Source organism: Melospiza georgiana, chromosome 9, assembly GCF_028018845.1.
Source record: "Melospiza georgiana isolate bMelGeo1 chromosome 9, bMelGeo1.pri, whole genome shotgun sequence".
NCBI classification, from domain to species: domain Eukaryota; kingdom Metazoa; phylum Chordata; class Aves; order Passeriformes; family Passerellidae; genus Melospiza; species Melospiza georgiana.
This window is the reverse complement of record NC_080438.1, coordinates 2,830,062-2,857,544: the sequence shown is the minus strand read 5'-3', so window position 1 is coordinate 2,857,544 and position 27,483 is coordinate 2,830,062. Positions and strand designations below refer to the sequence as shown.

At 41.0% G+C, this 27,483-nt stretch overlaps 1 protein-coding gene across 2 annotated transcripts in view; it reads right to left on the bottom strand.

Moving 5' to 3' along the window:
- The window catches only part of KIFAP3 (kinesin associated protein 3), a 67,283-nt gene that overhangs the window by 10,544 nt on the left and 29,256 nt on the right, over positions 1-27,483 (bottom strand). The window contains exons 12-19 of one of the 2 annotated variants that reach the window (XM_058030677.1): positions 26,720-26,828; positions 25,597-25,709; positions 24,498-24,663; positions 24,156-24,284; positions 23,836-23,934; positions 22,980-23,065; positions 14,496-14,685; positions 9,975-10,074 (exon numbers count right to left, since the gene is read on the bottom strand). In XM_058030677.1, coding sequence (XP_057886660.1) covers positions 9,975-10,074; positions 14,496-14,685; positions 22,980-23,065; positions 23,836-23,934; positions 24,156-24,284; positions 24,498-24,663; positions 25,597-25,709; positions 26,720-26,828 — 992 coding nt within the window. The remainder of the gene's footprint in view (positions 1-9,974; positions 10,075-14,495; positions 14,686-22,979; positions 23,066-23,835; positions 23,935-24,155; positions 24,285-24,497; positions 24,664-25,596; positions 25,710-26,719; positions 26,829-27,483) is intronic. The other variant, XM_058030678.1, reaches the window with a different exon arrangement.

Sequence of the window (27,483 nt, the reverse complement as noted above, 5' to 3'; positions counted from 1 at the left end):
CTGTAAGCAGTTTTATAGTTTCTTTTTCTTTTTTTTTTTTTATTTTTAAAGAGAAAAATAAAATTCTTTTCTTTTGGTTGAAATCAAGAAGGTCACAACTAAACTCATTAAAAACAAGCAGGTCTTCATTTGCACATTCCATTCCCCTTTACTGCATTTTAATATTTTACTTTGAGATTTATAAGCAATGTACATTTGCTTTAATAACTCTTCCTCATTCTGTTCACTTATTGTTTAATATAAGTGCAAATCAGTTTACAGAGCCCAGATGGCTTGTAAGCAGGGAGCCAGTCTATTCCTAGTAGCACATCTGGAGGGACTGAGCAGCAGACAGAACGTGGGAATTAATTAATGGTACATTTCAGAAGAGACAGGCCCAGGTTTGGGGGATTTTTTGGTAAAACATTCCAAAGGACTTGAGCTCACTGCTACAGCATTTGGGTATTCTTTTAAAATTCTTAATAGCCACCTAAAGCATGATGGTTAAATGAGGCCAACTGCAGGTGGAATATAATAAAATAAAAAGCAACTAAAAAAATGTAAAAAGAAAAGTGACTGCAAGTAAAAGAGGCCCAAGTATCCTGTATTCCAAAAGAGCTGAAGTGCATTAAAACCTCAATACTTATTCTCTCCCCAAACAGCATCTGCAACTTGCTGAAAAAACTCTGCTATTTTAACACTGTTAAAATATTCCCCAGCAAGCTATTTCATCTCTCCCATACTGCTGCAATTGTTGGAGCAATTAAACCTCTCTTACAGTAAATGAAACAAGGGCAACCTGATCCTTCCCAGCTCCAGACCACACACCTTGGTGAGATGGTGTGGTCTGGTCACTGTGGGAGGAATCAGGAGAGCCCTGCCCTGCTCCATCCTTGGCACCTGACACTGCAGGAGGAGCTGCCCTTCTCCTGCTCCAGATGTGGCACCTGACTGTGGAGGAACTGCCCTTCTCCTGCCCCATCCCTGGTACCTGAACCTCCAGGAGGAGCTGCCCTTCTCCTGCTCCAGCCCTGGTACCTGACTGCAGGAGGAACTGCCCTTCTCCTGCTCCAGAAATGGCACTTGAATCTCCAGGAGGAGCTGCCCTTCTCCTGCTCCATCCCTGGCACCTGACTGTGGAGGAACTGCCCTTCTCCTGCCCCATCCCTGGTACCTGAATCTCCAGGAGGAACTGCCCTTCTCCTGCTCCATATGTGGCACTTGACTGTGGAGGAACTGCCCTTCTCCTGCCCCATCCCTGACACCTGACTGTGGAGGAACTGCCCTTCTCCTGCTCCATCCCTGGTAACTGAACCTCCAGGAGGAACTGCCCTTCTCCTGCTCCAGAAATGGCACCTGAACCTCCAGGAGGAACTGCCCTTCTCCTGCTCCAGAAATGGCACCTGAACCTTCAGGAGGAACTGCCCTTCTCCTGCTCCAGATTTGGCACCTGAGCCTCCAGGAGGAACTGCCCTTCTCCTGCTCCAGATGTGGCACCTGACTGCAGGAGGAACTGCCCTTCTCCTGTCCCATCCCTGGTACCTGAACCTCCAGGAGGAACTGCCCTTCTCCTACCCCATCCCTGGTACCTGAACCTCCAGGAGGAACTGCCCTTCTCCTGCTCCATCCCTGGTAACTGAACCTCCAGGAGGAACTGCCCTTCTCCTGCTCCAGCCCTGGTATCTGATCTCCAGGAGGAGCTGCCCTTCTCCTGCTCCAGATGTGGCTCCTGAACCTCCAGGAGGAGCTGCCCTTCTGCTCCAGATCTGGCACCTGACTCTGCAGGAACTGCCCTTCTCCTGCTGCATCCCTGGCACCTGAACCTCCAGGAGGAACTGCCCTTCTCCTGCTGCATCCCTGGCACCTGAACCTCCAGGAGGAACTGCCCTTCTCCTGCTCCAGAAATGGCACCTGACTGCAGGAGGAGCTGCCCTTCTCCTGCTCCAGATGTGGCACCTGAACCTCCAGGAGGAACTGCCCTTCTCCTGCTCCATCCCTGGCACCTGAACCTCCAGGAGGAAGTGCCCTTCTCCTGCTCCATCCCTGGTAACTGAATCTCCAGGAGGAACTGCCCTTCTCCTGCTCCATCCCTGACACCTGACTGTGGAGGAACTGCCCTTCTCCTGCTCCATCCCTGGTACCTGAATTTTCAGGAGGAACTGCCCTTCTCCTGCTCCAGCCCTGGCTCCTGACTGTGGAGGAACTGCCCTTCTCCTGCTCCAGATGTGGCACCTGGCTGTGGAGGAACTGCCCTTCTCCTGCTCCATCCCTGGCACCTGAACCTTCTGGAGGAACTGCCCTTCTGCTGCTCCAGATGTGGCTCCTGAATCTCCAGGAGGAACTGCCCTTCTCCCTCCCTTCCCTTCTCCTCCTTTCTCCCTGCCTTCCCTCACCTCCACCTCACCTGTGCTTCCCTGCCCACCTTGGCTGTCAGCTCTCAAGGACTGTGAGCATTGTCTTTGTGTGGGGGATACATGGAGAGCTCTTGGGAGCTTCTCCTCATGCTAAAAACACGGTGACAACAAATGGAACACACAAGTACATTCAAAAGTTGTTCTAGATCAAATATTGGATGTGAATAATATTGTCCTTTTATGGATATTCCTCAATTACAGCCCTAATCTTTCAGTGGTGCAAAAGTTCTCCAAACTGTGGGAAAATCACATTGATGAATTGCCACAGGGTAAAATCTTCATACTCTGGAATAATCAGACTCCTGTCTTCAAAAATGCTCCAGTAAGTGCCCACAGCATAACAGCAGAATTTGGTCAGACACTTATTAGTGACACCTAAACTGGATTATATGATCAGGCTGCAGCACTTCTATAAACAAGGCTTTGAGAAGACAGTGTGAAAAAATAATGAAGTGACAGCTAGCAGGAATATGACCACTACCAAAAAAAAACCAAACCAACCCAGAAAAGGACAGAGAGCTCTAGTTTAGTACTGAGAAATTGCAGCTCTCATTCAAAAGCTCTCAGCAATGAAGCCTTCCTGTTCTGGAAGCACCACTGCCACATGTCAGTGCTGAAGGGGAATAACTACACTGTGAATTTGGGGTCATTTTAGCTACCTGGAGCAGACAAGTGAACTCTTTCAATAAGCTTGTCCCAGACTGTGACCAAAACCCTCCAAAAGGCAGCAGTTCCCACTTCCTTCTCACATTTCTTTAGATGTAAAAATCTCAATCCTTGTATGTAGGAATATGTAGCACCTGCAAAGACACTGAGGAACAAAACATCTCTGCCAGGTCCCCAGGAATAGTCAGTGCCTTTAACTTCTACAAAACTAAACATGTAGGCACAGTTAGGGCAACAGAATATGATAAAAAGGTGACTCTGCTGCCACTAACAGATTTTTGTGGGATTAAAAGAAAAATACATGAACCAACCAAAATAAACTCCCTTATTTGTGTCCAGGAACTTCATTGGTTCTGGGCTTTTCTTTAAGGCCTTTTCAAATTCCTTTCAGTGGGATTTACAATTTGCTAATACTGATGTGTGATAAACTAATAAAACCTGCCTGCAAGGTTATAGGCCCAATTTACTAATAAAACCTAATTTAATTCTCCTGGGAAATGCAAATTAAATAGTGTCCAAATGGCAGAAGCAGAGTACAACTCTGCTGAACATATTGCAAAAGCAACTAAGTTGGGTTTTGTTTTTAAAATAAGGTTTAACTATGGAAAAGAAGAAATTCTGCCCAGAGCTGTAAGAAATATCATTATGATAAAATGGTTCAAAGTAGAATCATCTTGTAATAGTAATTTATACACTTTCAGGTTTTCTTTCCATTAATTAAAAGATTTTATACTCACTGTATGTCCACCTCTAAGACAGGGAAGCATCACTGACTCTGTTCAAATGGGGAGGAGAGAGATGTGAGTACTCTCAGCACAGACCCTGCATGAGAACATTTTTTGTCTAAAGGAGCATGGAACAATTTGTTCTGTCACTGATCCCTGCTGCTGTCTGCTAACAGAGTGGGTTTTCACCCTCAGAGACAGCCTGCAAGATGGTTCTTACCTCCTGAAAGGCTGGAAAGGGAATGTTCCAACTTCTAAATAAACTGTGCTGAACTTTACTGAAAACATGAGACACACTCCCTGGCAGGGTCACCAGGATCACCAACTCCTTCAGCCCTTTCCTTCAGTAAATCTAATTGAAGATGAGGATCTATATGGAAGATAGCTCTAGATGTCAAAGTAGGATGCAAGTTACAGGTACAATAATTTAGAAATATTTTGATAATCATCACAAAGTGCACATTTGCAGTTCCTGTAGCTGCCCCAGCTGGGAATTGACACCACAGTGCAGCAATCAATGGCAGTGAAAGGCTACAGCTCTGGGTTGTTCCACCATGAAAGCTCCCAGGTTTCCAAGTGAAAAAAGGCCATGGACAGGAGCATTCTTGCCACTCAGTGTGGCCTTGCAGCACATGCAGACATCACACATGCTTAGCTCAGCTCCAGATGAGCCAAGTCCCACTGAGAGTGCTGGAGCACCAGGAGCTGTGGCCAGGTTTCCATCAAGGCCAGACACAAGAGGCTGGCTGTGCAGCCTGGAATTTGCCAAGAGCAGCCACAGCTTCCCTGGGGGAGCACAGAGCAGGGCCTGGCTGCAGGCACTGAGCTGCCAGAACATCCCAGTGACCTGCCATGGCAAAAACAAGACATGCAGGCACAGCTTCAGGCTGTAAATCCAGGCAGAGGAAAGATGTCCCACCAAGGACAGAGACATGCAGTCAGCCCATAAAACTGGTTGTGCCTGACATGCCAAACCTCAGTGCTTCCTGGGAAGATGCCTCAGTCAGATCTGTGCTGGGAAGAGCTAGGAGTGCACATGAACACTGCTGCTGGGAACAGCACACACAGCAAGGCCTTGTCTCAGGGAAAATGAGCTTGAGCAATGGCAGCTCTGCTGCATTTTATAACAAGGTTAAAGGATCCTGCGCTGGTGTAAAACTTCCTCAGGGAAAAAAAAAAAAAAAAAAAAAAAAAAAAAAAAAAAAAAAAAAAAAAAAAAAAAAAAAAAGAGTTCTGGCCAGCTCTAGCATTCCTAACTATTAATCTTTTCAAAGCTACAGACTGAGAAGATTTGAGAGCTCTGTTGAGGATATTAACCAAAAATTGGCTTTTGCACTCAGAGTTTGTACCGTTACCTAGCTGTAGCTGGGAAAGGTTAAGAAGTTGCCTCTTCCCCAAGGGGCAAGAAAAATACTGTGGCTATCTCTATTATAAGGTATTTAGCCATCACTATTATGTTTGTGTCCTAAGAAAGTAATTAGTCTCCAGAAGGTGATTAAAATTTGATGAATGACCATAGATTCTGGAAGATGTCTTTCAGCTGCTCCTTATCCCCTGCAGCTCAGACACTAAGCTGTCATCACATCAGCCAAAGGTGAGGGATTTTTGTTTGCCACAATCATAAACCTTTCACTCAATATTAAGCCTTATCAGAACCAGAAACCTTGAATTCAGATTTTAATAACAGATGAAAATTTCAAATCTATGCCTAATCCCCATCTGCTCCTGAAAGAGAGAAAGATGATTCAAAGCTGGTAATCTAATCATAAAAGTCTTTTCCTAGCCAATTAAAAAAACCTGGATAGAAGCTGTCAAAACAACCTCCTCAGCCACATCTTTTCTGCTGAATGGAAAACATACCTTACAATCTGTCTGCATTATGCTCCAAACCTTTGAGGAAAACAAGAGATGCTGTTTATGGGCTTTATCACTGCTCCTGTGGATGTAACATTCTGAAATAATTCTATTTATAGGCCTCATAGGTAACAGTACAACAGCACTAAGAATATAGTTCATGGATAAGAGCTGTAAACAGAAGCTGCAGAACACACAGGCTAGATCCCCAGAAACAGAGCATTTCCCAGGGTGGCACTATCAGAAAAATGGCAGCTGCACAGGTCTTCACTTTTGTGCTGCTTCTGCTTCATGATGACAAATAACAGAAATAACAATTATCAGGATGTGGATATGTCCAGAGCAGCAAGCATGCAAGCAAATCTACAAAGTGAATTCAGGGCTAGACACTTTTACAATTCCCTTCAAAGCTGAATTCAGGGCTAGATACTTTTACAATTCCCTTCAAAGCTGAATTCAGGGCTAGATACTTTTACAATTCCCTTCAAAGCTGAATTCAGGGCTAGACACTTTTACAATTCCCTTCAAAGCTGAATTCAGGGCTAGATACTTTTACAATTCCCTTCAAAGCTGAATTCAGGGCTGGATACTTTTACAATTCCCTTCAAAGCTGAATTCAGGGCTAGATACTTTTACAATTCCCTTCAAAGCTGTTCCTTACTTCACAGTGCATGATGATGTGAGGTGGCACTCTCAACTCCTGAGAGTAACACTACTCCAGGTGTCAAAGGAAAAGATATCCCATGAAGGGAAGGCAGTGTCTTTGAAAAAAAAGCCTCTTTCCCCAGATCAAGAGATGTTTTTACTGCCAATGCTGCCACTTCACGTTGCCCTCCTGAAAATGACCAGGAAGAACAGCCCCAGTGTGGTAACCCAGTGAGTGCAGATGCCTATCCATAATTCAACTATTTTGAATTCCTGTTCTGCTTAACTTCACAAAAGCATCTCCCTACCCTCCCAGGACTGTGCAGCAGCTCTGGGTGTGTGGGTCCAGGGGCTCCTGGGGCAGGGCCTCCACCAGAGATGCTGGTGGCATCCCTACTGCATCACAGGACAGTCAACCACTTCAGCAACTGCACCTTTGGACACAGCTGCTGCTCCAATTGCCCTGAATCTTCCCAAATGAAGCAGCCTGGAATTGCAATGGCAGAGTATCGTGGTTTGAAAAGGAACTGAGTTTTCTGGGTGCCCTGGAGCTCTGCTAGAACAGCATCCCCCAGCCAAGGAAGTTCACAATGGAACTGGAGTAACAATAGGACACATGGCAGGTGGTGTGGGCTGGGTTATCAAACAGAACTTACAGGGAAAATCTTCCAGACAGTTTGAGTTTCACTGTGGTCCTTGACAGCCACTCCTCACAGACACAGTTCTTTGGCTCCAAAAACTGGGATGGTGATCAGAACACACTCAAGGCCTGGTAATGCACTGAGGGCACCAACACCAGCTCAACACAAACTCAGTTTCTCAGATGTGCAGCCACTAAAAACGTGGGATTTTCTGGCTGCCTTTTCTTTCCTCCTGGAGGCAAGGCAAAGTCCTGATCCATACTCTGAGCACATTGCAAGGACAGGAAACAGCCTCAGAGAAATTAAAGAGGTAACATACCCTCATTCTTTCTCATAGGAATGCAGAAAGGAGAAGAAAGGATTAAATTATTCAAGGCTAAGGAGCAAGAAGTCAGCTCATGGTTGTTACCTACCTCAAAATTTACAGGGTGGTCTCAAGTGGCAAAGAGACTCTCTCTTAAATTGACAAAGAGACTTCAGAACTCACCCCATTGCTTAGCAAAAACTGCTTCTATTACAGAATTGAAAAGCCTAATATAAAAGGCAAAGACCAGAAGACAGAGGCATAACAAATAAATGTATAATAAATGAAAAAGTATAACAAATTAAAAGACCAAAACCAAGAATCTACTCATAATTAGCAATCTCTCTCTGAACTTCCAAGACATGTTACTATTAACTGACTTGCTAATTGTCTATCAAAACCACAACTCAGCTTTCTTGCTAAAAAAGTTTCCTGAAAACATATTCAAATATTATTAATAGAAAAAAATGAACCATTTTTTTATAACAAAAATCTTGATTTATTAAAAGCTGGAACTGGTTAAAAATAAATCCTTGACATAAGGTTCTTGTTAGCTTTAAACTGTAAGCATAAAAATCCCCCAGAATGATGTTTTGCTGTGGCTGAAATGTACACTATATAACACATAAAAAGCGCCTTGACTTGCTGCTATTATTTTTAATTAGGCTCTGTAGCACGTATGGTTATACCTTCCAACACCAATTCCAGTTGGGAAAAGGGAGCTCCAGACCCATGGGACTGGCAATTCCATGGCTCATGCCTTGGAGCACTAATGCATTTTACATTAGGTCTGAGCATCAGGAAATCCTGGCTGCTGGCGCCAGGCACTTCCAGCCCATAATGATCCACATGTGAGCAGTCAGATTCACCACTCAGCTGCCACTATCTATTCTATCAAACAATTCACTAGTGCTCTGCTACAAATAAGACAGAACATTTGCAGCACTCCACACTGTTTCCAATTAGTCTGTGTGTCTGGACTGCAGATAAGTCCATGGAGCAGTCATATTGGAAGAAATCTTCCTAGAAAACAGAAATTCCAATATTTCCAGAGGCCATCAGCAATGGGCCAAGCTGCAGAATTTTCTTGCCTTGAAACATGCAAGTAAGGTTGATTTAACTTAATTTAACTAGGCATACACCAGATGTATTTTGCTACTCATGTTAGCTGGAATACAATCAGATTAAAAAGCAGGTTATATTGGAGCTCCCTGATGAGGGACTGCAATTTGAAGCTGACTGATGTGCCTTCACTTTTAACCAAGGACATTGAAGATGGTTTTGTTTCCCAGCTGAAAACTCTCTGTTTTCAGAGTATCTTGACTGGGACTTTCTCTAAATTAACTAAGTAAACTTCTCTAGGAGTCTACAAGCTCTACCCTACACACCTTTCCCCAAAACCTGCAGGGAGCACCCTCCAATGTTCTGGTGAGCAGAGAAATCCATCACCTCGTGGTTGTGTGTCTACTGTGAAGGTAAAAATGGTGAGTGACCCACTGAGACCCCAAGAGCAGCACAGAGCTCACACTTACCTCAGTTTCTCTCCCACCTGCAAGCTCTGCAACAAAGGTTGAACATTTGGAAATGATCAGCACAGGCACCAGCATCCCCTTTCCCAAACACAGCCTCACACTACTCTGAATTTGATGCTTACTGAGTATAAATATTTACTTTTTTCAGAAGATCCATCTCAAATCTTGCTTTTTTTGTTCCCTGAGCATGTTAGTTATTTTAATTTGTCTCTATATTGTTACCACCACTCCAACCCTTACTCAGTGTTCAGCTTTCTGGGGCATCACAGGTAGAATAAACCAACCAAAGTAACTGTTTACCACCCTTGATTAATTACAAGAAGCCAAAGTAAGGGAGGAAAATCTTTTTTGCTTCATCTGTACATACTGTGAATGACTTACATTTTACAAATATAAGGTGTTAGTGGTGAAAAGAACATTCTTCCTCTGGAAAGAAACAGCTTCAGCCCCAGGGCTGGGCATATCCACATAGCTGGATCCTGCTGAAGTGAATGCTGTACCTTGACTATCAAGTGTTTGAACTATTTCCTGCTCATGAGTGCACAGAATTAATGTTTTTATAAAAGGCACTTCCTAAACTCTACAGCGTCAGGATTTATGAAGATTCTATTCTTGGAAATGAGTCTTTTTTCTTTTGAACTCATGGGAGAAGTTTATTCAGAAATTCAAACTGGAACAGCTTGCCAACTTTGAGAGGGAGAGGTCTTTGAGCAGAGGGGAAATTCTGAGAAAGATCTCCAAGAATATCAGCAAAAGCTGATGCCTTTTGCCCCTGTTGCCCATTTTCAGGAATCTAGCTGACAATACCTTGGGAAGGCTTAGGTTAATGGAAAAACACCAAAAACCACCAAACCCACAGCAGCTGAAAGACTTCTTTTAAATTTAGGAATATTGGAAACAAACATCATCTGGATGATCAGCATCTCAAGCCTCTCTCTAGATGTTTCCCAAATACTCTGAGGAGTATTTGAGTAGTTGTCATAACAGGTGGTGTATTCTGTGTTATTATTCTATTCCACAGGTTTTAGAAGCTGTGATGTATTACAACATGTTAGGATGTTAAAACAGACACGTGATTCAGACAACAGACTAGAACTGCTTGTGCAGTGTAAATCATTCCTACTGCTATGGGGGCAACAATTACTGAGCACTACAAATGAAGCCCTAAAAGGAACTTGTTGGATGGTAAGAATTCTTCAGTAGGAGCTACTTACTTGGCAGAGAAGGGGTGCTGCCCAACCAGGTCTCCATTCTGCAGCTGGTAATCCCCAAAGATATCAGGACTCACTGCTCCATCAGGGACTATCAGCCCATCTAGAAAACAAAACACAGCCACTTGTCAAGAGCAGGATTGAGGGAAAGTGGCCAAAACCACCTGTCCTGGTTTCTTTTAGCAATTCAAAAGGAATTTAACTTACAATATTTCTGTGAGGAACAAAAATCAACAATAATACTGAAACCCAGCAACTTCAAGTACAAAGAAGTCCTTGCTGGGACTCCAAGGAGCTTCAGCCCACTGCCCTGAAAAATGCTGTACCTAAGAAATATTCTCTTAGCCCTTCTTCCTTAAGACTACAAAAGTTATTTCAAGACAAATCTTGTCTCACCCATTGAAGTAAGCACAGAAAACAAGTAATGAGAAAGGTAAAACATTAATGGGGGCCAGCAGCATAAAAATAAAAAAGCAGCAAAGGTCTTAATTGTTCAGACTCTACACTGCACCACTGTATCTTTTCAAACTTGTGGAGAAAAACAAGAAAGTGACTTCAAACTTATTTATCTCGCCCATCTTTTAATATCTCAGAGCTCTTTCCAACAAGGGCAGGCTTTTCCTGTGATACCCTCTCAAGAACACAGGTTAAAGATTTTTTGTGCTCCCTTTACATTACAACACTGACATGTGAAGATGCAGACATTTGTAAAGGCAGAAATATTCCTTAAAGGCTTCACAGTCTCTGCCTGCTTCATGAGGAAAATAAAATCAGGAGCTAACATCTTCCTTCTGTTCCATCAGTGTAAACCCAGAGAGTGTCTTTGAAGTAAAGTCACTGAACTGACCCCAGCTGAATGAGAGCCCAGCTTAACTCTTTGCTGCTCCCATTCACAAAACACATTTCTTTTTAATATTAAGGGCACAGTTCTTACTTGGTAATTAGTATTAGGCTCTAATCAGATAAAACAAGCTCTTTCATTTAAACAGCCCCTACATCAGTTTGTCTCCATCACTGTATGAAAACCACTCCAGACCTGAAGTGCAGAAAGCATCCCCATAAAACCAGGGCAGAAACAGGTACACCCAGACTGATACATTAAGAGTTTAAGAGAGGGAACACAGAGATTCCTAATGACTAGGAAGTTACAAATGCCATTCCACTTTAAAGAAAGAGAGATAAGATCCAGGGAGTCACAGGCCACTTAGCTTAACCTCTGTGGTTTCCAAACTACTAAAACTGCCTGCACAGGAAGCAGTGGAAAGTTACTTACAGACACAAGGGCTTAGAGATGATGACTCTGGCATTCAAACAAATCTCCCCGTGCTTTATGAATTTACCTGATGTTTTTTGAAGATAATATAGTGACAAGTGATAAAAGGAATAGAATTGACATATCTAGATTTCTAACAGACATTTGATGAGGTGCTACAGAGATTCATTTAGAAGATAATACCTCATGGGAAAGTGACTGAATGCAAGGCAGCAGATTGCAAATGAAAAATGCCAGCCATGATCAGCCCACATTTTAGCAGCATCAGATTGCTGTACATGGCCATGTTCTAACTGCAGACATGTGTGTACAGTATGTGAAGGAGTATGACTTGACAAGCAGGAGTTCTGGCAGGGATCAATATTCCTGTCTCTCAGCATGTTCAGCAGGACAGGGGTGCCCTGTGACATCACACAAACAGAAAATGTCCAAAGAAGTGAAAGGAAAGTTGAAATAGCTTTTATTAAGGCTTGTGCCACATTTTTCTAGCTCACCTCCTAGTCTGTATGCTCCACTGAACTGAAATGAGGAGGAGCATGATCACTTTTATACCTGCAGCACTTCAGATCAAAAGCAATCCATGTAAGTAAGTGACTATGCATTTTAAATAGCCAGGCTGGGTTAAGAGAAACTGAAATATAACATATGTCTCTGTATTAATAAAGCAAGCACTACATTTTAACTCTGAGGCTACTGCTACCACTACTTAAAGTGTCTTCAATCAAGAGTGTTAACAGTCAAACCATAACACTCAGAATTATGGCTCACATGAATGTATAGGAAAATGAAAGCACATGGAGAGCATCAGCTGCAGAAAATGTGATTACACAGTTAAAGGACATCTGTTGTTATGTACATTTCAACATAAATTAGGTTATGTACTTTCAGAGCAAGAGAGGCACTGAGCTCAGGAAGGTAACTTCAGAGATTCTACCACATTTTTCATGTAGATTTAAATTCCTGTGCAAGAGAGAGATTGGTCTGTCATGAATTAAGGAACTTATCTTGCCATCAGTGAGCTCAAAAATGATTATGGTCAAGGTGGGACTTGTGCTGTCAGCCATCAGTGTAGATCACTTCTAAAATTATCAAACTGAAATACAAGTATTTCATTTCTGGCTGCACAAAGATTTGTACTTTTGGTGGGTTTGGGTTTGGTTTTTTTCACTAAGTAATGACCTGTCCTTCAGAACCCAAATCTCTGCTCCAACTGGTACCTTAACCTTAACTTTCAAAGGAGTATTATGTCCCTTTTGAGATGCCACATTTCAAAAGTTGAAGACTAGGAAATTGCAGAAGCACACAATTACTGACATTTGCTGCAATGAACCTGAGAAGTGAACCTACCTTTTGAATATAACCACTCTTGAAAAAGGGCTACCTCTAAAACCAAAAACACATTTCCAACATCTGCAGAACATATCACCAGAATTCTACCCTTCCTTTCCAGTCAAGTATCAATTCCAGCACAAAAAATCCAAAAGGGAAAAACTATCACACTAAGAGGCAAGTAGCTATGGCAGAAGAAAAAGAAGCTTTATGTTCTGATATCCTTTGAGAACAATATTTGAAATGCTACTGAGATCTTGCACAATTATTTTCTTGCAGCAGCTATGAGTGAAGACAATGGGGTTTAGTGGTTTTGTTTTTCTAATTACTCTTCCTGCAAATTGATTCAGAGTCACAGAGTTTTGTGACTCATGCTTCGTGGCAGAGGACTGGACACTTCTGTGGAAAATGAAAAACACAGACTCAAACCCAGCAATTAAAAAAAAAAAGCAAAAATTCATGCACTCAGTTATCCAGGAGCTTAAAGAGGATCTAAACCCACAAGTTGGAGAGGGTAAGCCAACTCCTAGTTACAAAAAGTTATGAAGACATTTATCCACTGGGCCAAATTATTTCATTATAGTCTGCTGCAAAGTTTTATTGGACCTTTGTCCTGAACATCTGGCAGCACTGGATTAGATAAATCAGCATTTACAGAAGAGATCCACACACTTCCCTAAATCCCAGATATACAACAGCAAAAAAATCATACAGATAGATCAAAGTTGTGAAATGATGGCCTCTGCTAAGGAATCTACAAGTTTGCTGAGAATCAAGTGAAGTCTTTCATCAATATCTGCAATAAAAATCCCATGGCACAACTAACACAATAGGCAGAACAAAATTCAGCATAAATCCCACAGCTGTGAATTTAACAGGGATGAGAGGGTTTTGTTTACAGAGCAAACAAACTATGGACACAAGAAATAGGTGGGAAGAACAAGGCTGGGCTATCTTTACTTGACTCCACTGTCATGGTCCATCAGCTATCTGAGACAGGTTTACTCATATTCCTGCTGACCTGTAACATGTCCTGAAATCATGGATGTGTAGTACTTAAACCATCACTAACATCCTGATGCCTTAGGATTTTAGCTTTTAGATTTTTCAGATCCTGTACTGATTTAGTGTCTAACTCTAAATTCTATACAGTTTCAGCTGCTGCCTTCACATTTTGGTCAGACAAAACAATCCCTCTGGGCCTCAAAGTCAAGGACACCCTGCAGCTTGAGGCCCTGAGAAGTATGAACAAAAAGTGAAATGGGGAGGAGCAAACTGAGGGAGGATAACTTCACTACCTGAAGCTGTAATTGGAGGATTAACCCCTGATATGTGAATGAACAAACTTATAATTGTCTGAGAAACTTGTGACCATTGTCCATCCTGGGTGTAGCCCTTTGGAGGCTTCTGGCTGCCCAAGGAGGAATGATAAACAGATTTTCCTTTGCACTTTAATGTGGTTATCCTTTAATTTGGGCTGTAATAGAGTTCGTTTGATGTGATTCCTCATACTGAACCAAAACTGCTGTAGAAAAAGTACAAAGCTCATTATGTTCAAGGCTCTACATGCTGATTTGTTACATTCTTCATTAAAAACCTACTGTTTACATAAGAGATTAAATTAACCATTTATTAAGAAAGAAAAAACTGATCTTGTCTAGCTATTCAAAAGTTAGGCATGTGATTTTAACTCTGTGCCTCTATACACCAAGCAGAGAAACAGATGCCCAAGGTATATTGAAGGCCTTCAAACAGCTAAATACCCACTTTTATTGTCTTAATCTTGCTCTAGGTAGGCATTCCATGGCATCAACCCCAACAAGGACAAACCCCACCATGGCTGAGTCAGGCCCAGCTCAAGCTCCCACTGCAAATGCAGAGGTGGCAATCCCAGTGCTGAATACTGAACAGTGCTGCTTTACCTGCATTGTAGAAGAGGTCAGGTCTCTCCAGAATGTCCCCCTCGTGGATGTAGGGCTCGATGGGGTCATCCCCATACAGGTACTGCTCGCTGTCGTCCATCTGCCGGCTCTCCACCATCTCCAGCCACTGCGAGTTGTGCCATCGGAACTTCTCCGTCTGGATTTTTTTAGCCCATTCCTCATCATATTCCTGGTAAAAATCACCACACATTGCTTTAGGATCAGCTGTAGACACAGCTAGTGGAACAGGAAATGGCAGGGTGTAACCCTGATTTTTTAAAGATTTTTTCTAAGCCTTCTGATGTTGACATTGTTGTAACGAACTTTCCTTCTTTTATGGAGGAGGAGAAATTTGATGGACTGTTGGTTTGGCCAGTGTCACTGCAGATGTGGCACTTTCACCCTCCAATCCACTGTCACTTTTGGAAAACTATTATCTGACTCCAACATTAATAAACTTCCCTTTTTCTTCACCTTGAGAGCAGCAGTGTGTGTGCTTGTGTTGTTTTGTGTCCTACAGTGACATCAGCGGAAGCCAACATCAGCAAAAATGCCAGCTCAGGGCCCAGTGACTTCAATGCTCTGCTCAGCTGCATGTTCTTTGAGCAAAAGGGATTTTGCAACCATTGGGAATTATATGGGTTTGTGCTACAGCAGTACAATCTTCCCTTCATGGTTTGGAACTTCATTCCATCCAGAAAAAACTCCTGCTTTCAACAGAACAGTTCCATCAGCAGTCTCCTCATTTGGTTTAATTAAGAAGACCCAATTACTGCCAATCTCCAGGGGATTTTTAGTAATTAATTATTAACACTGGCCAAATACTGCACATCTTCATTAGATGAGCATTTCCTAGGACAACTAGTTACTAAAAAATCTATTAAGGAAAAAGGCTGTGATGAAACAAATTTCTCTCATGAGCTCCAGCAAGAATTTAATTTCAACTTCATGTCAAATGTTACGTACAATGTCTAACAACCACAAAAATGGTAGGCAAGTAAACTCTGAGGGGAACTTCTCCAGAAAGCTGAGTAAAACAGGATATAGGTTCCAGTCACTATGGAAAAACATGCAGGCATGACATTTCAATCTGGATTACAGCCTAACTGCACTCAATGATGAGATATTCCTGTAAAGGAACAGCAGCATGAAGTGAGATAGCCTATGGTCACTGCAATCAGCTGTTCTGAGAGGGATCTTGTGAACAGAGCAGATTTAGGGCTGGTGATTTCCCATGGGTAACACTCAGCTCCTCAATCCTGCTGGAATGATAAGGCCCAGCTACCTCTAGGTAGCTCATCAACACATGAAATCTGCAGATTGTATCCATTTGGGAATAGTCACAAAATAATGCACCACAGTTTGTGCTTTTTTAAACCAAAGTATTGTGAGCAAGAATAATATCCCTAGCCAGAATGTTTCTTCTTGTGGGAAGAAATATCCTTATGGAACACATCCCACTCCACTTCTGACCTAACTACAAAGGAGAGAAAAGTTGAAAATAATTTCTGAACTCTCATGGTGGTGAACACATGATCTAGATAGACTTTCCTCAGAGCAGTTTAAGGCTTTAAACATCTGTTTTACTTAGCCCTGAAGATGTCACACAATTAGTGACAATGCCTTGGTTGTGGAAGTGGAATTTCTGACATGCCAAAATAGATCTGCCTACAACCAGAGGACAAAAAATAGCAGAGAAGGCAGAATCAGCTGGTTTAGGAGCTCAGGTTAAACTTCTGAAAGCTCCACAATCTGAACTAGAGGTTTTTAACTGACTTAATACTCAACCAGCCTTGTCTTCATTGCTGTCTATGTGTTGCACAGGGAACACTCTCTTCCCTGTGTTTTTTTTGTGTAATAACACAAAAACCAGCTGGCCCTGCCAGTCTGGCAAAGGCTTCTCTGACATTGCCAACAGGTATCTAGAACATCCAAGATTTCATTATTCTCAATTTCTCCAATTCCACCTATGATCAATACTGATTTCTACACCTTGCTAATTCCACTCCTCGCCATCTGACACTCCTGTTCAGTGATCCTGTCCTAAACATGGTGTTCTGCACAACTTCCACACCCAGAGCAGGTATCACCTGTGGGATCTATATTCTCAGTGCCTAGGGAAGCAAAATTCCACTTTGTGTCTGTCAGCATTACTGCAGCCCTAGGGAGGGAGAAAGACAAGACCAAAACTCAACAAACACACACTTACACTACATACTGTTTGGAAAAGAACACCTCAGGCTATTTCTTGATTTTTTTCCCCCTCATTTCCACTCTTGATTATAAAGAAAAACTAGAAGTAACAGTAAAAACTTGGAAAAAGCAAGCTCATCACTGAGATTTATAAAATCACCTATAAAAAAAGGACAAGGCATGACTTTCAATGATGACATCTGACCAGCACCTTGGAAACAGCTCCTTTGCTGCATCTGCCAGAGCTAACCCCTGGGCTGGCTGTTATGTCACCCTCCAGCAGTTGGGAATTACTTACAAGCTTTAGAGAAACATCTTGTAACTGCCAGAAATCATAGTGCACTCTTAAGAACACTATTCCCAGAAGTCATGATTGCAAAGAAAGGGAGGAAAATAAACAAATTTAACAAACAGCAAATTAGATTAACCTCTGTGAAAGCTGAATCCCTTTTACATTATCCTGTTTACTTTTCAAAGTTCTCAAAAGCCAAAAGGCCATCAGCTAAATCACCTCATTCACATTTACCACCAATGCACTTGGAAAACACTTGAATATTCCTGAAGTTACAACCCTAAATGTATCCCACTTCCTGACATCAGAGTTCCACTCACACCACTGTCTGAACATGCTGAATGTCTGTCAGAAATAGACATCAACTTCTTATATCCTTATGCAAAAATCATTTTACATTTCTCAGATTCTTACTGATTTTTCCTTCAGCTCATGACAGCAGGGCAGAATATTCCTACATATTCTACATTTCCCATCCTATATTAAAAGGTTTAAGACTCCCAGATATTTTTCCTCTATCATTCATCTAAATTTTGGAAAATTATTAGCAATTATTTTGGAAACGTATTACATTGGAAAAGTATTAGCAATTGAACAGCAATTACTTAAAAACCACAATTTATCCATTCAAGTACTTTGACATCTTTGTTCTTGTTGTTCATTCTCAGTGAAAACAGCAAGGTACAAATGTTACAAAGAAGTGACTGCCCCAGAATTAGATCAATGATCAGTTTTGTCAGGAGTTTCATTCTGGCAGCAATCACAGAAAAGGAAGATCTGCAATAATCTAGAATGATTTACAGAACCTCAGCATTAAGAAGTCCATTTCAGTAGTGCTAGATCAGGGATATATCTGTAGATTTTCCATGGAAATATGCAGAACCACCACTGGGTAAATGATTAATGGAATAACATCAGAATGGAAGAAAAGCTGTAAATGCAGGACTATAGCCAAAAGGCACAAAGAAACCAAATTAAAGACATTTAGAGCAAAACAATTCCCTAAAACACTGGAAGTCTTCCAGTAATTATATTTTAAGCTATTAAAATCTTTTTTTATTATTATTTTGTGGGGGAGGGTTATTATTTTGTTTTGGTTGGGTTTTGGTTTTTAAACACATGAAGCACTCCTCCTTTACAAGGGAATTTCTGCAAACATGGAACCAGAAAGCTAAAAATGATGGAGATCCAGCTATAGCTTTGAGCCCTCCAGTCCTTTTAAATGTCAGGCTACTGGAAAAGCACAGCAAGGGAGATGAGAAGGTGAACAGAATGTGCTTATTTTCCAGCACCACCCCCTTCAAACACCCCAGTCATGGTCAGAAACTTAAAAGGAGGAATTCTCAAAGCTGATTTGATTCTCTTTGGAGCTCCCTGACATCACTGCTTTTAACATTCGGTTTCCATAAATCCAGAAGTGTCATAGAAGATGTATGGCCTGACTTTGGGAGGAATGTGCCATCCTTTTTGAAGTTCTCCTTGCAGCTTTGTTTACCACTGAAGCATTGAAACATTATGAAGCGTTAACTGGCCCATTATCAGAGCGTGTCTGTTCCCTATCAGGGTCCCCTTTGTCACTGGCTTCCGTCACACCTTGTATCTGATTAACACACTATAGGATAACACAGAGCTACACAGATCTGCTTTGTGTTCCCTCACAGCTGATGAAAAACAGATTTTCCTTTGCACTTTAATGTGGTTGCCCTTTAATTGGCTCTGTAATAGGGTTCATTTGATGTGATTCCTCATACTGAACCAAAACTGCTGTACAATGAGTAGAAGGCTCATTATGTTCAAGGCTCTACTTAAATGATTTGTTACATTCTTCATTAAAAACCTACTGTTTACATAAAAGATTCAATTAACCACTTATTAAGAAAGAAAAGATTTATCTTGTCTAGCTATCCAAAAGTTTGGCATGTGATTTTAGCTCCTCTATAAACCAAGGAGAGAACCAGATGTTAGGGATCACCTTCTGCAGGTGTCTACCACACCTACCTTAGGATAAATACCACTGCAGGGCAATTCCTTCACAGGGTAGGAAAAAAAAATCCTTCCACCCTTTACACCTGTGCAACCTGCTTCACAATCAGCTTTGTTACAATAAACTTATTCTGACACTAAGCTCACAGAAATCTGACAGATGAAACTAATGGCAAGGCAAGGAAAAAAGAGTAACCATTGATGCCCTCTAAATTTAGGTGGCTCCATAAAATGTAGGGCACCCTCAAAGTTCCTATATTGCCAGTAGCAGACTAGAAAAACTTCTTTTCCTTCCCTTTTGGAGGAATGTAAGATATCTCACTGGCAACCTGCTATGCCAGTAACACATCAGGGGTTTGGCTCACCTTCCCAGTCCCACAAAACAATATGTCTTTATGTGAAGACAAAAACAATCAGGACAGTCTTACCCTACCTAAAGCTGCCTGTGGTTACTCTGCTGCAGGCAGAGCCACAAAAAGCAACCAACACCAAAACAGGCTGTTGGCAAATTGAACAATGAGCAGAGCAAACTTGAGCAGCTCAGCTGCAGCCCCAGCCCCTCACACCCCTCTGTTTTCATGTTTACTACAGGGTAACAAGATGCACCACAGAAAGGGGTCCTGTCAAGTGAAGGGAGAGCCTTTTTTCCTGGAGTGACAGCACTCTTCATGGAAAGAGGACACCAGGCTGGAGTCAAAGGTTATCTATTTTCAGAGCATGCTGCCTATTCAAATAAAGCCCACACCAAATCCCTGTGCTCTGCTCCTCCTTGACTCTAAGAGAGCTGGCCAACATCTCATACAGCTGGCCCCAAATCCCAGAGCACAGAGGGTTCACAGCACATTCCTGCTTCTTTAGGTGAAATTCCAGCATTCCCAACATGGAGGATTTCTATCAGGGAGCTCAGCTAACACAGAAAAAGGCAAGCTGCTCATTAACAATGAATTCCATACAAGGCAAACATTATTTGCCATTTATTACAAGTACCCAGGGCAAAAAATGAGAGCTGGAAAATCACCTTAGGCATGAGGCCCTTCCTAAATCCCATGGACAATGCTGTAGCTATCTCAAAGATGTTTTACTGCTGCAGGAGTGTTGTGATCCACTCTTGATAACAAGAGAAAAAAGATGGTACAGCAGATCAGGATTCAAAGCTGCAAAGGCAATGAAGAGGAAAATCAGGGGAAAGGGGGAGGGTCAGAATACAGAGTCGTAGGAGCTGATGATGGTTAATTAAATATCATTTGAATAAATGAGGAAAATAGTTTGACTGCAATAAAACTCAGCTAGGAGCAGAAAAATAATAAGAAACCTGAGAGATTAGTAGCTCCCTTGGCTCTTGATAATGTTGCCTAAAGTGAACAGAATAAAACCATCTCAGGTAAGCTGACATCTCTTTCCACAAGCTTGGAGTTGCAGCTCTCCAGGCTTCTGAAGCAGGGGAAGATGGAAATAAATTTGCTTGAGACTCCTATAGCAGCTGCTGGTTCCAGGCTTTCAGCTAAGCCCTGAGAGCTGCCCCACTTTAGGGGTACAAGAACACTGAACTGGCTGCTTGCTGCCAAAGCTCAGCACGTGACTGAGACTGAAGCACTCCTAAATCATCAACTCAGACTTTTTCTGACAAAAGGGATCTCTTGCTTCTCCCAGTGCAAAGCTGACACTGCCCAGTATATTCTGAGCTAAAGCAGCACATCTGTTTCAGTTCATCAGTGGCAGAGTCCAGCCAAGCTATATTAAACAAATCATCACTAGTGTAACATTTCCATAATTTCTGTGACAATTACTTTACTACAGAAAGCATTTCTCCCCTAAGGCTTATAAGCCATGTGATTTTCTCCAGTGCTATTTCAATCACAGTATATACAGCTCATTGATGAGTGAAAGAAGCATTTGTCTCCCTGAGTAGAAATTAATTTCAAATCTACTCCCCAACATTTATTTTCTGATTTCCATCAGAGGACCCATTCCTGCCAGCATGTGTGCAACAAGACTGAGAAGTGAAGGTTTGCTGGTTGTGGATTTAGCAGAGATAAGTTCCACCACCACTGTTGGAGACTGTTCAGACACCTCAGCAGGCACTGCTGGTGTAAAACTGCCCCCCAACCAAACACCTCTGTGTTTACAGCCTGCTGTAACATTCCTTTAACACCTACCCAGATCTGAGCTTCTGATAACCTTCTCTCTTATAATTCCTATCATCACTATTTAGAATACATTGCATTTTTTGCTTGTGATTTTTTGTACTGAGAGGTACAAGTGCAACCAGATTCCAACATGACTGAGAAAGCAATCAAATAATTAGTGGTTCTTTTTCTCTTCCAGAAAAGAGAGCACATTATGCTTCCTGTTCCCCTCAGGGGCATGGTGTTTATGCAGCTTATAGCCCCAACACCCAGATAATAAAGCCAGAAAACCTTCTTGGAAAAGGAATTCTCCTAACTCACCAGCTAGCACCATTCTAAGTGTGGCAGTGCTCACAAGCAATGAAAAATATAACTTACCACACCATGCAAGGTGCTCTCAGTGTGTGTTTGATGTCTCCTCCTCCACCCCCAATAACCAGAGTGCCACATCACTTCTCCCCTTTATTCTTCCTCAAGAAAGAAGGAAGGAGTTTCCTTCCTGAAAGCCCTGTCCAGTGCTTTTTGCAAGTTGAGAAACTTTTCCTGTCCATTATCTCAGCACTCCTCACTGACTCATGGTGAGCATAAAGATTTCATATTCTTAGGAAGGGAAAAAAAGCCAAGTACATTTGATTCAGATGGTAATATTGGATATAAAACTGTATTTTTATATGTTTATTCTTCTAGAATCTATAAATTTTGCTTAATAATATTATAACACACCTCACTGCAAAGCTTCCCCATAGGAACAAATCAACATGTGAGTCACTTGGAAACTGCACTGGCCTCAAGGTAAAACAAGTGTTGGATGCACTCAGATTGTGCAGCCTCACCCAGAAAATAAAAAAAGTCCTTCCACTGTTCCTATTGGAGATGTCCCTAGAAACAGCTGATTGTGTTAAACTGAACATGATGCCTATCATAAATAAGTACTAAGTGCAAATTCATCTGAGATTAAATCTAGTCCTTAATGAATATCAACAGCAACTCTGCCTCTGGAGCAAATTTTCATTCCATACCTCTGTGAAGAAAAGACAGAGCCAGCTAAAAAGCATTCCAGTTCAGAAAATGTTATTTCACTGTTAAATTAGAAGACATTATTAATGAATGTACCAGAAGAAGCCAAACTAGACTATATATAGTATTTGCAGTGTAAGTTAGGCTTAAACTATACTGAACTTTTCAGAGAACAAGCTGCAATACATGTAATTAAACTGAAAAAGGAACAATATAGATGACTGAAAAAGCCATAGGTACTGCTGTTAAATTGTTTTTGACTATAAAATTTAATTTCATGACAGCTACTCTATACCCCAAAGGATGTAGAGTCACTACAATCCTCAGCAGCACTTGATAATTCAGTATTCTTTTTTCCAATTATTTAAATTCCAACTTTTCCAATCCCAAAAGTTGACTGTGATCCATGGATAGCTGAAGGAAGCCTATCCAAAAGGTGAACACAATATTAGTGTGTCTGTTCCCTCAGCAGGGAACAGCCAGCATCAGGATTACTGCCACATTTTCTTTTTGAAATAAATATTGGCACCAGGCAATGCAGAGAAGCTGAATAAAGCTGCTGGGTAACAAGAGCCATTTGTTTGGAGAACTAAGAAATAATGAAAGCTTGGCACACTTACATAATGTGATTAATTTATGAAAGTCTAAAAGCACTTTTAAGAAGTGTAAAGTTAACTTGGATGAATTTTCAAAGTACACACACACTTTTCGATGCACAGCCTAACGATTATCATTGTGCCTTAAAAATTCATCTTTTATCCATATGATTAAAAAGCTGCACAAGAAAAACACTTTCAATTAGCAATATATTTAGTTCTTTTGGAATTCTCTAGTGCAAAGAGGCTCTGGAAGGATGAAGGAAGGCAGACCTACCGCTATGATATCCAGAGTGTTGTCACAGACCTTGCGGATTTCAGCGTTTTTGTCGTGCATCAGGTCTATGAGGTATGCTGGAGCTTCTGCACAGCAACTGTTAAGGAGAAATTTTTTTTTTCCCTCCCTCACAACTGTGGGTTCTTCAAATTTCATTAATTTGCAGGAATTTTTCATCTCACGTAGCAAGAAAGTAATTTTAAATGTTGCTGCTTTATCGTTCCAGAATTAGCAAGAGATGCAACTTCTTATCTTTAATTTTTTGAAGCAGCAACCTAGGAGTGCACACAGGACACAAAGAACAACCACCCAAATGGCTTCTCAGATATTCCACAGAGATTAAAGGCAAAAAGAACATGAAGAAGTGTCCTTTCTATTGCTAGCAATGTAATCACTAATTTGCTATCCCTCCCAGGGCTCTTTCAGCTCATTCTGAATGCTTCAATAAAATTCAACATTCATTTAAGACCCACAAAATTTCAGACAATTTGTATAATTGTACAACACAAAAAGTTTGCTTATGCTCTACATATGTTCTTCTATGAACTGTGAATTTCATTATGATTTGCAAAACAAATTCAGTAAATCAGATTGGACAGCAACTAATGAGTCAGCTGGTGCAGTGATCCCCTCCTACTCCCCTCCCTGCTTCAAAGCAAACTAAGTTTTCATCTTTACTATTAATCTTACAGTCCCTTTACATGCTTAGGCTGCTTGGGTTTTTTCTTCAGCTGAAATAAACATTTACAAAGAAACCTCTGAGATCAAGAGGTTACTGCAAGAGAAACAGAAGTCAAGCACCAGCAATGGCAAATTAAGTGCTGCAACTCCAGATGTTTAATCAGTAAAAAGATACGTGTTTCCTTGATGATGACATCTCTGGTGGCTTGGTGGAACACCATCTGATAAAATACATAGATGATCTGGCAGACAAATTCATCATCTTCCTGCTGAGCTGCAAGGAGAGGAAAAATCCAGCACAATTTCAAATCTCACAATAGAAGCTTTTGATGGTTAAAGAGCTGTGAATGTGCTGGAAAAGCCAAATCTATGGAACCAGCACTCAGAATCTATCACTAACAGAGTAACTGCTGCTCCTTCCTCACACAAAGCCCAAGCCCTGCCTTGCAAGGGAACAGCAATGCCAACCACAGCTCCTGCTGTCACACATTTTACCATTCAGCAGCTCGATGAGGGCAGGGATGATCCCAGATTTGGCCAGCAGAGCAGCACAGGAGTCATCCATGGACACAGTCCCAATCATGATCACCACTTCCAACACAAGGTCATCCTCAGCAGAACCTGCTAAGGCACAAGGCAGAAATAGGAACTATCACCTCTCTCAGGAATTCTTAATCTACAGACATGATTTATTTATCTGCAGACATGATTCTATTCTTCAGTGTTATGTTTTCCTAAACAACCACAAATTGTAAAGGTAAATGGACTCTGCTCTGAGCACTCTAAATAATCCTACAGAAACTCTGCTTTGGAAGCCAAACCCAACTTTGTACAGACCTGGTTTTAACTTATCCTTGAGATATGGAACCAGTTTGTATTCCTTCAGCACAAGTTCCCAGTCCAGCTCTGGTAAGGTCAAATTTGCAAGTGTTCCCAGGCATTCAATCACAAATTCTTCTTCTTCTGAATTTGATATTTGAGCTGCTAAATCACCAACATATTCCTGAAGAAAATACAGCAGCGAGCATTACAAATGGATAATTTGGGTTTCTGAAGAACTCACATCTTAGCCAAACTAAAGCTAGTTCTCAAAAGAAAACTAAAGAAACTTTGCTCCTGAAATAAGGATTAATAAGGCAGTTTCAATTCCAGTTGATGAATAATCCAAGAAAACATTTCAGCACTCTTCCCCTACATCCTTTCACTTTCAAGGAATGTGGATCTTTGTTTCAATGTTCCAAAAGTAGTTACTACAGCACAGAGCTTCAAAAAGCTCTTAAAAAAAAAAAGGAAAAGAAGATAGAGAAAACCATCCTGCATTACTGGTAGTAATGGAGTTCTTTACCTAAAGATTTTAATTAATAACTACAAGATTTCCTGAGGACATGAACAGGGGAATAATGGCTTCTACTTATTTTATACTGCTTTAAGACAATTTGATATTCAATCCACATGTAAGAATATGTTTAAAACCTTCATGCTGTGTTTTCCTCCTTTTTTTTGAAAGGGCGGCTTTACAGGATCAATATTTAAATATTAAATATTTAAAATACCCACAAATAAAACACACTTAGCACTGTGGGGGAAAAAAAGCACCAGATTTTTATCTCTAGGTCCAAAAGCAGAAATTTAGGATAACTTAATTGTTATGATGTTCACCCCAGCAGCTGGGGCATTTTTGTTTGTTTGCTTGGGTTTGTGTGTTTGTTTTGAAACTTACAGGATAAGGCTTAAGGCCTGTTTTCCCCTTAGTGGGGGATCCAAACTCTGATCTAGCAGCTGAGATAGCCTTATAAAACAAAACATAAATCACCCCAGGACAGACAAGGAAACTTAAACTGGACACCCTACAAAACAAACCACAGCAGCTCTCCAGAGCCAGACTTTTCAGAAGGATAAAAACCAGAGATCACATCAGGTAAGACCTAATACTTACAATAAACTGGCTTTTAGTTGGCCCATCATGTTGTGAAATATTTCTGATCATCTTCATTAACAATGGATCCTTAAACTTCAAAGCCCTCTTCATGAGCATTTTCAAACCATTTCCTGAAAAGAAACAAACACTTAGTAAAAAAAGAGGCAAGTACTGGCTGATCAAAAAATCAACATGCACACAAACGAATGCTTTAAGCTGTAAAAGTTTAGAAAGAAAAAGTGCACAGCAAGTAGTCCAGGCACAGAGATTTCTCTCCCCATTCCATGGAATAAATATGTTGTTAGGGTTTTAAAAGTTTATTTACCAAAGATCAATGCATGGGAACAGATCTGAAGTATCTCACCAGTGTTACCATTATGTTTAGCATTGCCTACCTAAAAGGTGCTGCTAGCTTGAGTTTTACCTTTACTATCAAATTGGATCTCCCTGCTCCCCCTTCTACAGAGCTATGCACAGAATTTTAAAGTGGAATTTCAGGCCACAGAACCTCCTGATTGCAATTGTCCCCTTTGAAGGCCAGTAAGTGACTGCAGCAGTTTTTGGGAAAATGTTGAGCACAAGTGGAAGTTGGAGCTACTGAGTAATATTGTTTCATTTAAAACTGCTATTATGAAAATAATGAAACTTTAAAAGCAATCCAGAGTTACTGCAAGAACATCAGAACTAAAAAGACTACGAATCAAAATATTAGAACCCAAAAGAAGCTCAATTATCTTAAAAAAAAAAGAAAAGGAAATAGGCAACTGACAGACATCACTGCTATTCATTTGAAACTGGCAGGTGAAACACCAATCAAAGATGGATTTTAGGCATGAGGCAGAATAAAATGCTGATGTCTCCATCCAGCCATAGCTTTCCATAGCAATGACATCAGCCTGTTTTTCAGAACTGTGGGCATCTCCCTCAAGTGTCCTTTCTGCCACCAAGAGCAAATTGTGAGGAGGATGTGGCCATTTGTCTGCAATCATTACCCAAACACATGCATTTTATTTTTTAAAAACACATGTATACATTTATAACTAACTCAAACATACATAATTTACCTATGTTAGTATAAAAAAGGAAATTATACAAAGTGTTGTCATCTCCAACCCCCCCAGCAAAACCTCAGTCCATTTACCTTCACAGATAAGCTGCACATTTCTTTTGTTGGCAGCAAGGTTAATACAGAAAGAAATAAGTTCCAGGTCAACTCTCTCATCAGGACATTCAAAAAGCATCTTCATTAACTGCCAAGAAACACAAGCACACTTGGGTCATTAATCTTTCAAAAACATTAGAAAAGCAGTGTTATGATATCAACTACAGTACCTTTTTTAAAAATCAGTATTCAGCATTTCTGCAAGAACAGTGAAAGTTACAAAGGCCAGGGGCATGACATGTATAGCTCCATTATGTAGGGATAACAATCCTTTAAAGTGCCAAAAATGGCAATCACTCATCACCTTAAATTAACTTGACTTAGTTACATTTTATTGCTACCACTGAAATTATTGTTTGACTGGTTTTTAGTATTTGTGAATGGATAAGTTCTGAAAGCTTAGGTGAATTTAATATAGGAAAAAAACAACCCCACAACTTAATTTCACAGAAAGTCAGATTAATACCTATGATCTTAATAAAATGATCACTCTAAACAGGTAACTAAGTGCAAAATAATTTTACTACTATTTTGCTGTTGATAGGCAATTTTAGCTGTTTCTGCAGCACTGTTCTGTCTCTTTGCAGCTTTCAGTGTTCAGCTAGAGCTGAACTGCCACATCCCACAGACTCCTCAGCAGTAATCCCATTCTTCATTAATGTAACATTAATGTAAGCAGACAATCACCTACAATCCTGTTCAAACTGTTCAGCAAATGTCAGTGAATTCCCAGGTGATTGCCA